General features: G+C 42.7%; 1 protein-coding gene across 2 annotated transcripts in view; it reads right to left on the minus strand.

Annotated features, from left to right (window-relative positions):
- The window catches only part of LOC147446658 (protein SABRE-like), a 268,711-nt gene extending 264,432 nt beyond the window's left edge, over positions 1 to 4,279 (minus strand). For both annotated transcript variants that reach the window (XM_086525848.1, XM_086525850.1), the window contains exons 1-2: positions 3,586 to 4,279; positions 3,375 to 3,486 (exon numbers count right to left, since the gene is read on the minus strand). In XM_086525848.1, coding sequence (XP_086381974.1) covers positions 3,375 to 3,486; positions 3,586 to 3,680 — 207 coding nt within the window. In that variant the 5' untranslated portion in view covers positions 3,681 to 4,279. The remainder of the gene's footprint in view (positions 1 to 3,374; positions 3,487 to 3,585) is intronic.
- Positions 4,280 to 11,056: the final 6,777 nt, after the last annotated feature.

Here is an 11,056-nt window from a genome sequence, read left to right on the forward strand (position 1 = left end):
AGATTGCACAAATCTAGTACAATGGTCTAGATGCAATGGACTTGCCGACGATGTCGACGACAATGATGACGACGACGAGGACGGGCTGAAAACTGAAAACGCTAGGGCTGAAATGCTGAAATCCGCAAACTATTGACTTTCTGCTAAATGTTGTCACTATGTCGACGAGGATGGCGATGGCGACAACTCGACGCCATCGCCATCCTCGACGACGATGCACTGAAAATGCAGATGCTAAAATCTGAAAACATCGGGCCAAAACTAAAAACGCTGGCTGCCTCGACGGTATGGCGAGGATCTGCTACGGGTAGGTGAGATCTGCGAGACTAGGGGCTGGATCTGCTGTGGCTAGGGGCTGAAAACTGAAAACGTTGGATCTGCTTGGCTAGGGGCGGGATCTGTTGTGGCTAAGTGCTGAAAACTGAAAGCACTGATAGGCTTGGCTGATCTGGTGCCAGAATCTACAAACGCTAGGCTGGATCTGCAAACTGAAAACGCCAGAGGAACTGCTCCCAAAAACGCTAGCTGCTGCTGTTGGCTGAAAATGCTAGGCTATCTTCTGCCAGTCTTGCTGAGGCTATCTTCTGCAAGTCTTGCTGAGGAAAGAACACTACAAGTTTCTGGAACTTCTTCCGTCTCTTCTACCTAAATCTGCTAGCACTAGGTTTCTTTTATAATCCCTTAGCAATTTGCCCTACTCACTTTTCCAACAAAAGTCACTTATTACATAAAAAGTGAAAAATGTGTATTTTGGGAAAAAGGGTTCTATGCTCTGTAAAATGCTCATGATGGATATTGAATGCCATGCTAATGATCGTGTTGTGTGCAACCAGAGGATATGCAACTAATCTAAGTGCCAAGACATGCAACAGCCTACGCACAGGCTCACAAAGGTGCCCGAACACTTCCTAGGCTGACCTGAACCCTAGACATGAGATAACTTGTCCACATGCACATAGGGTTAGATGTGCACGTCAAGGGACCCCTATTTCTAGGGTTTCTCGGAGTCAAAGTTGAGGTACATTTGCAGATCAGCTACCCGTGCCCGTTCGGTGGGCGGTACACAATTGGAGGACATGTTTGAGGAGATTTGTCACAATAGATCCGCGATCCGTTGATTGACCGATCCCAAGAGGAGTTTGCTTGCGATTGCATACGAGATCATCACCCGATTCCCATTTTCCATTGCACCTTTGACAACCTCTAGAGTCAACTATTGAAACACCTTCTGCATGTTCATTAGGCTGAGCCTCGCACTCACATCAACCTACTTTTCTTCACCTTGCTTTTCTTCATATTGACCAGCGCCTTCATCTTTGGCTTCTTTGTGAGATTCCACTATGTTATCCTTAGATTCTCTCTCAAAGTCTCCCTTTCTTCATATTCAGTGTCGCTATTGTGTTCTCTCTCAGAATCCATGCAAGTGCTACAAAAAATTAGGTCAGATCCTCCATAGAAGGAGAATCAGTTAAAGCTCTGATATCATTGTAGCCAACAAGCCACTAGCGAGGCAATGACTCCGCAGCACATACATGATTGAACTTGAAGAATTGTCAACACTTGAGCTTAAGAGAGGAACAGGAATGGCAAAGTTCCACTCCCACATGCACTCACCACTAAATGAGGCGCCCCTTATGGTATTCTTTTATAAAAATAAAGTCATAGAGTACAATTGTTGAGGAGTAATTGAGCAACTATGCAACCATGCACGGATCTAGCATCAGCGCCTGCATTTTGCAAAGGGTTTTGCATGGTCCGTCCGTACAATTCTCTCTCTCTCTCTCTCTCTCTCTCTCTCTCTCTCTCTCTCTCTCTCTCTCTCTCTCTCTCTCTCTCTCTCTCTCTCTCTCTCTCTCTCTCTCTCTCTCTCTCTACGGCAGTCTACCCTCCGCGAGATCATGCACTCTCGAGACCAGAGACAGCTGGGGTGCTACTTGCTAAAGATAGAGAGGCACAAGGATACACTTCTGCAGCCACCTACAGTGACCTAAGTGGAGACGGGGGGGGGGGGGGGGGGGGGGGGGGGGGGGGGGGGGAGACAGTCACAGCTTACAAATTTCTTCTAGAGGGCTACACCCCCTCCACTCCCAGATCCACCAAGGGGAGTGACTCTTCAGCAGACTGAGACGAGCCGGGCCAGACGACGCCCACGTGTTACTAGATGTCAGGCCCACGACTCCACGCACACAAATCGAGGAGATCCAGACCCGAAAGCGTCGAGTTGCTGAGGAGAGACGAGCCCAAGTGATGGCTCACCCAGCTGCGTTCATTAGGGCAGCCCTTGCTCCTGACCCTCCCATGTACTACCCTTTACATCCCCCCATTAGCACACAATGGAGCTAGCTAGATTGATGCATTTGCAATGTTGTATGACCCTGAGCATATAGACATGCACATATCCCTAGTACTAGAGCTCCACCCACCCCCATAGATCCCATCATCCACCACAAGTTTTATCTTTTATTGTTTTGTCTTTTCCGATAGACGGAGGACATACACACATGTATACTTGATTTGTCTCATAGGCCTACTTTGGCCTCACAGAGACGTTAAAAACTCTCTCTCTCTCTCTCTCTCTCTCTCTCTCTCTCTCTCTCTCTCTCTCTCTCTCTCTCTCTCGCTCGTTTGGTATCGCCATGTCATCACTTTGTGACAAGATGCTTCATGTTGGCAAGAGGATCAGTTAAGAGGACATGGCTACTCAGCTTTTGGCCCAGCTACCTCCATAACTCCAACTTATATTCTTCACCGGTTACCAATGGTCGGTTGAGCACTACTACTTGGAGCAGATGTCCAAAGCAGGTTGGCGAGTCTTCCTCAACTTCGGCTATAATAAACGCTCCACCTTTGTCCGTTTGGAGATGATACCACCTAAGGCTTCTCCTGCGACATCAAGGTAGCAATTCCTGACTCTCAAGATTGGATCCTTGACAGTGGTGCTTCGTGGCACATGACACCTTCAACAATCTGTTATTCAACATGTGCTAACACTGTGGCTCCATCTTCATTGGCGAAAAATTGGTGATTCAGCAAGGGCAGTACGAGAGAGAGGGGATGCATTCCTCCGAGTTTTTTGTGTTGCCAAGTTGGGCTTCCATCTGATGTCGGTTCACAAGGTGTGCAAGTTAGGCATGGAGGTGGTCTTCACAGAAGATTAAGTTGCCATGATACACTTCCGATAACTCGGTCTTTAACAAAGTGTTTAAGAAGAAATCCATGTGCTTTCTTGATGCCTCAAAGCTTCATTGTGCGGATCAAAATTATTCCCGTGACTAGGTAAATGAATGTGTGTGAACACGCTAAGTGTCCAAACCCCTCTAGTGCTTAGCCAACAATAACAACAAACAGTCATTCTTAACGAGCATGATGCAAACCTTCTTAAAACTGAAAGAGATGTCTTTGAGGCAATTGAGGCCACCAAATCGAAACCGGACCTCTGCACCGATCATTCTGCTGAGCATCCATGCAGCTAATCTAGCTGCAAAACTGAAAAGGTGTGTGTGCGCAAATAAATAAACACACTGAATAAGATCAAGAGATCAAAATGAAGAGAACAAATTTGTTGCACAAGAGAGGGTTACGTACGTAAAAAGAAGCCATCCAGTGACCGATAGAAACAAGAAAAGGGCCAAAAATTTTGCTGGCGTAAGTTCCATGACAGGGCTGTTGATGCTTTTCATGTAGAGCAACAACTACCAGCTGATTGAACACACTGTGTATCGATTTTCAGCGTTCTTTCTACAAAGTCTAAACCTCTACCAGGTGGCTCTTTTGTAGTAGCTAGATGTATTGTGCCCAGCATTTCATCCCAGGGTGCTTAGCCTCATCAAAACCTTGACGTATAAAACGTTCTTCACATGCGATCCTGCACTCAATTTTAGATTTTTGCGCATGTCACCCACTGCATTGGAACCCACATGCCAAGCTCTCATTTTGTAAACTAATTCGATGAAGCAAACCGTAATGCTTGTTGTGTGAAGCTTCGACTCAGCTTGGTCCCTATTTCTTCAAACATCTGTCGCTGATTCTTCAAGATTTGAAGAAGCTCAAACGTGATGAAACGATCTTGAAACAATCTAAGTCTGTTGACGCTGACGCTTTGCCATGCAAGCATGTAGATGCGAAGTTGAAGCTGCAGACAAGCAAACTAACCACAAAGCCTCTCCTGTATCCCTGGGGATCGTGTCGAGATCAAGAGCTCCCGAAATGTGTGTCTTATCAAGCGAAAGAGAGAGAGAGAGAGAGAGAGAGAGAGAGGGAGAGAATTGGGGTCTGACTGTGCGATGCACTCCGGGTCGTGCAAACCAAATTATAAATGTTTTTATTTTAAATTTTTTTGTTTTTTGGGTTTTTTTTTTCTTTTGGGGGGGGGGGGGGACTGAGAAGGCTACTTGAGATGGGCAAGCATTTAGTGTAAAAGGATACATTACATAAATAAAACCCTGAATTTTGTATTAAGGGACTCACTTTCACTTTTACATATAGCAATTTACTTATTGTGAGTTTGAAAGCAGCAATGGTGAGTTTGTATCTTCCTTCATCTCTTTGCATGTTTCCTATGTAGGAGTTCTATTTCTATCTCTCTTCTAAGCAGCAAACAACCTTTGGTCACAAAATCCTACTCAGGTCTTTATGACCCATGGGTGGTGGGATCTACGGTGGGGCAGAGTGTGGATCTTCAGGGTAGCCAAGGCTAAAAAAAAGTAAACACGATGGGTCCCAACCATATCTCAAATCCATGACCTGTCCTTTGGGAGAGTCTCATGCCCGAACCATCATGCCTACGTGTGCTCATTGAAAGCCATATGTCTTTTTAACATAATAATTCATAAGTAAACAACATCATGCCACAATCTTGTCCAAGTCTACTGCTCGAAGCATGAGTTTACTTTATCCAAAATTGGAGGGCCATGATTACCTCGCGCTTCAATCGACATATGATATGTGGATCCCACAATCCGAGCTTCATTGAAGACCCCATGGAAGTTTGGCGAGGGGGGAGAGGACCAACAATATATTTTTTGAGTTCACAACCTTGTAGGCTATCAAATGTACCAAACTACTCAAGAAGGTGTTGTGTGGGTATGTAAAGACGCGACTTCAATTCTTAGTGGCATCTAAAAGACGATTCCAAGAATAGGGAGAGAGAAGAGATGAGAAGAAGAAGTTGATGATACTATTGGACGATCCAAAGAAACCTCAAAGGTCTATCCAACAAGCCCTCAACTTAAAATTGGGAATGAGAGAGAGACAAAAAGAGAGAATTTTCTTAACTTTAGTTGACAGCATGAATTGTTTATGGCACGCATAATAGCTAGTAGCCCACAATTCATTCTCTATCTAGCGATGAGTCCCTACACTTTTTGCTTGCCTCTTATAGTTGTTTATCATTCAACTAAACAGGAAAAAAAGGAAAAAGTGAAAGAACAAACAACATAGCCACCTTCCACATGTACTATTGTGAAGTTAATCGAAAGGTTATTCCCTTAATACTCCGGATGTTAACTTTGAACTATACTTTGAATACTTCATCCATATCTACTCATACTTTTGTCAGTTGTAGGCCATTCTTCGACTTGCCATTGAGGAGAAGTATGCTATGATCTGAAATTGGTGCTCCAATTCATTTGTCAATTGATTTGAGTAGCATTTCCTTATTTTTGATGTAGAAGGAATATGTACAAGAGGATGGTGATAGGTGTCCTTAGATTAGGGTCTAAAACCTGGATGACCAAAGGGAAAAAACCCGGTGGAAAAAAAAATGCCTTTGGTATACGCTTTTATTGGAGTTGAGCAGTTGAACGTGAAGTACATGTTCATGTAAGGTGAGTGCTTGGGTGAAACATGGAAAGAGTGCCTGATGCAAGTGCCAATTATGGGACCGATAATATTTATGCTTGTTACTCCATGTATGTGAAATGGCTAATATAATGGGAGTGGAGAGGAAGCATGCACACATGGCATGGGAAAGGAGAGAGAGAGAGAGAGAGAGAGAGAGAGAGAGAGAGAGAGAGAGAGAGAGAGTATATATGAGCTAACCATTGTTGCATTGCCTACTGCTCATAAAGTCTTAAAGTATATCGACTAGTTATTAATAGGGGGCCAATTGGACATAATCAAACCGGGCACTGAAGCCTTTAACCCAACAACCTTCCACTTGAAGGACAATATCCCTTTAAGTTAGCTATAGACATATATCTAGCCAATGTCCATAAGTGCTTGACAAAGTGAAAACCAATTAGAAGTGATATTATGTGTGTGAACCTTGACAGCCTCAATGTGCATGTCTCAAGCACCTTATGAATGAATTGATGCTTCACATTAATGTGCTTCATATTTGCATGAGAAACTTGATGCCATGTCAGTGGGATAACACTCTAACCATCCCAATGCAAAACTAGTACATCTACAATAATGCCCAAATCTCCTACTAGACAAGTAAGCGATACAACCATTTTGTTGGCCTCTAGTGCAACAACATAGTCAATTTTGTGGTAGATTGAGATATGTAATCTTGCAAACAAGAATGTGGTGAAACTACACCACCAACACATGTAAAGACCTAGCCCCTCGTGTGTCTTCTATTGTCCACAATCTTTGCATAATCTGTATTTGTGTGAGCAACTACACATTCTTCTTTGCCTCCAAATCAAATGCACTACTCCTTTGTACCACGCCGATATCTGAGCATGTCGTCCACTACCTCCTAATGTGTCTTGCCAATATCTCCTAATGGCATCCACTGCAAACACAATTGGTATAGCTTATGGTGGATAGACTAATGATACATTCATAGTTTAATCGTAATTACATTAGATTGAGATTGATATTTATTCAATAACCAATACACCAAGAGAATATGACAACAAAATAAGCTTGATTCTTTAAGCATAAAGATGTACAAATGTGTTTTCATATAAGCATAAAAAAAGACAGAGACATTTTTTTGGCACATAAGCTTACAACAAGGCATGCATGTGTCTTGCATGCACCTTTTAAAAGCTATGCTTTACACATGTCTATCTACATAAAAAAGGAAGTTCACACAATGGCTATGTCTACATAAGCTTCCATGCAAGTAGAGGGTGTTCACACACCTGGGGTGCAACAAAGCTCACACCCAACAAACCTCCCCAAGGTTGATGTGATAAGCATAAAAATATACAATGTGTCTCTATACAAGCATAAAGAGAGCCACAACCTCCTAACACATACGCTTACAACAAGGAATATATGTCGCTTCTCATGCACTCTTCAAAGGCCATGCTTTACACGTATGTGTCTTCAAGTAAGAGGAAGATTACATAATGGTTATGTCTACATAAGCTTCCACATAGGTAGAGGGTGTTTACACACACACAAGGGGCAATTTGTTTTGTTGCACTTACACAATCCTCCCCTCAAAACACATTAAGGATATGGCACAGAAGACACATCACACTTTAAACACATAAGTAAGTGAAGGGACTCACGATTGTATATCATCATTGTCATAAACTAAACCATATGGTTGTCTTTGTCTTCAAAATTGTCATCCGCAAGATTGATTATTGATTTTCCTTTATCTGCAAGATGCTCCTTGTGATGAACTTGTTGTGGTTTGTTGTCTTCAAATCTACAATACTTTGTGGCATGGTTGTTCTTACCAAAACTGTGATAAGGATTCACTTATTGGTTCTTCCACAATGTGGAGTAGGGGAACGGAGAGAGCTTTTGGAGGGAGCTTTTGAGGAAGGTTTTTATGGAAAATGGATTGGTTGGAAAAATTATTGAAAAGGCTATCTCTATGAACTTTGTGCTAGATTCCCTAATCTCAAGCAAAAAGCTCCCTCCACCAAATGCTAGTTGGTGTCACATGTCGTCACCCAAAATTGTGCCGCCACATTAAAAGACACCGCTATAGAGTGGGGGCTGGGTGGTTGGAGGTCTTATGTGCACTTCTAACAATGTGCTTGCACACAAGCTACATTACATATGAAGACAAGTGTACAAGTCTCACATGCGAGAGCATTACATGATCCCCGATTCCACAAAATAAGCAATAGATTCTTCACCTTGGAATACAACTGAATTAAAATATGAGCATCAAAGTAAATAGTCCTGGATAGAACTTCTCTGATGCAGCATTCGGTCTATTGTACAGGTTAGCCAAAGAGAATGCACATATGCATGTTTCAATTATTAAAGGATGCAATGCACGTGGCGGGGGGGGGGGGGGAAGAGATGTACTTAACAATTCAAGAGAGAAAATCACACCTTAAGTGGCATGTTGCAGCAGCAGGTTGTGTGAGTGTCAGCAAGACCCTTCATGCTCCATCTACAATTGTCTTTTTTAGTAATTTCTCTAATATCGATTCTCAATAATGACCTAGGGTACAGTCATGTAACGTGATTTACTGCTATCCAACTAGAGTAGGTGGTTACTATTTTGCAATGTTTTACCTTCGTCATTAAGGTTAATAGTAATTCAGGTTAATAGTAGGCCACACACACGAAAGAGCAGCACTCTAAGGGTGGGTGGCATGTACAACAACACTTGCTGTTGTTGTGCTAGAGAAAATGACAAGACACACACACACACACACACACACACACACACACACACACACACACAGATTAGATGAGAGAGGACGAATCACGATGTGAGAGCTGGGAACTTGCAATTGGTAAGCTCAACAACCAGGAAAGAAGAACCATAGTGACTACAAGTTTATTGAGAAGAGTTATAGGAATTAAAAAATCCACTTAATTACAAAAACAAACAAGTCTATATATCTCTCTCATAGTACACTAATAGGTTTACAAGAATAGAAAAAATCCACTTATTTACAAGATCATACTACTTGAGAATAAGCACATCTCTTTGTTTAAAAGAATGTTAAAAGCAAATGTCTATAATGGTTTAGAAAAATGATCATTGTCCACACAATGCAAGGTCTTGTTCCTCTAAGTCATGGGCCGGTGGATCTAACTCCACAATGTTTGGATGAAGTTCCAATAGAGATATTTCCTTTGGGGCATGCTCCACCTCATCTACATGTCCCTTGTCTCGCTCCTAAATCTCTCTCAGGCAACGGGGTTGCATTTCCAAAACAATGCATAGTGTTTGGTGGAAAATTCCTCGTTGCTCTCAAATATTGTCATCATATTGCCCATATGGCTCCCCAACAAAGCCAACACTCCACATTCTCCTCCGTACTGAACGATAACATCGTTCTCATTTGTATATTGCATGAGCAATTTCCATACAAACTAATGCCCATGTTCCATACTCCTTGCACAACAAACAAATGTCAGAGCATGCAGAAAAACTTTATTTAGAGATAGTGGTTGGCAAATTATACCTCGCAAAGGTGTCCCATCCTCTTCTTTCATCCAATCATCCTCACAGAGACAATCAAACCCAGTGTCGTCCAATAGTATGTCAATGGCCTCTGATGCCCAAGTGTGCTCTTTCCTCATTGCGGACACCAACAATATGTACACAATTCTACTTTCCTTCTTGCATATTGGTGTCTTACAAACAACGACGTTCAGGTGGTCTTCACGCCGTCCAACAGTTGTAGCAATATCATGCACCATTTCATAAGTATCTAACTAACAGACAACTACGAACACACCTTTGTCGTCGGTTGTTTGCAAGCGCAAGTCAAGCGGGTTGTCCAAAATGGCATGCTTCCGTCTTGTTCCAATCTGGCACATTAGAATTAGATAGCACACACACAACATCAGTTTTCTTGGCCATCTTTTAGCTCAGTTATAAGTAAAGTACTCTTGCTCTGATCTGCAAAACAAAAATATAATTCTTATCTGTTTTTTTCCTCGCTCTTTCTCTTTCTTGTTCTCTCTCCCTCACCTTTGCTCCCTCTCCCTCCATCTCCAATCCCACTCCCTCACGCTATCCTCTCTCTCTCTCTCTCGCTTCTCTTTTTCCTTTATTTCTCTCTCTACTCTTTCTCACTTGCTCGTCTCTCTCTACTCCCTCACTCTATCTCACTTCCACTCTATCTCGACAACTCTCCCCCCCCCCCCCCCCCCCCCCCCCCCCCCCCCCCCCCCTCTCTCTCTCTCACTCTCTCTCTCTTTGTGTGTGTGTGTGTGTGTGTGTGTGTGTGTGTCCCACTTCCACCTCCTTCTCTCTCGCACGACTCTTTCACTTCTCTCTCTCTCTCTCTCTCTCTCTCTCTCTCTCTCTCTCTCTCTCTCTCCAACTCTCTCTCTCTCTCTCTCTCTCTCTCTCTCTCTCTCTACCTTCTATACGTCCAATTCAGCATAATAATTGATTTTCAAAAGATATATAAATTTCCTCCTCCTCTGTTGCTTAATCTCTCCGTCTCTCTCTCTCTCTCTCTCTCTCTCTCTCTCTCTCTCTCTCTCTCTCTCTCTCTCTCTCTCTCTCATGCAGTCGTTTTTTGACCTAGTAGACATCATTCACTCTTTTGATCATAACTTCTTCATCCAATCTCTGATTTGGGTGATCTATAGCGTCAATCAAAGAGCACGACGCCCTCTACGCATTGATGTAAAGACAAAAAAAAATCATAGTTATGAAAGGCATTTTTGTAGCAATTTTTTTGAAGTGAACAGATTCAGGAAAATTGACTCTCACCTCTTATTTTACATACAATGTCATCTGGCACTTGCAAGGGTTATTCTTCTTCAACAAGGTCCACAACCATTGTGGAAAATGATTCAAAATCTCCTAAGTATCGAGATAGAAACACAACCACTCAAACAACGACATCGGAAACGATGATCATGGCATACTTGGTATCGTTGTAAGAGACCGTAAACAAACAAGGCAAAGACTTACGGGCACTTGCAATGGAGAATGGCACGCTAAGGGTACTTGTGGTTGAGAATGAGAATCTCAAGAGGACACTTAAGATGCAAACAACACGTTTGATGCAACTTGAAGAGGAAGTCAAGGAATGTAAAGGCTCTCTTGTGGACTTGAATGCTTTGAAGGAGTGCATGCGCAAAGTAGAGCATGACCATGTATTGAAAGAGGAGAAATTTGACACTATGAGCCGGGATGTATGCGACATGAAAAATG

The sequence above is a fragment of the Adiantum capillus-veneris genome, chromosome 12 (assembly GCF_014529385.1).
Source record: "Adiantum capillus-veneris isolate H3 chromosome 12, ASM1452938v2, whole genome shotgun sequence".
NCBI classification, from domain to species: domain Eukaryota; kingdom Viridiplantae; phylum Streptophyta; class Polypodiopsida; order Polypodiales; family Pteridaceae; genus Adiantum; species Adiantum capillus-veneris.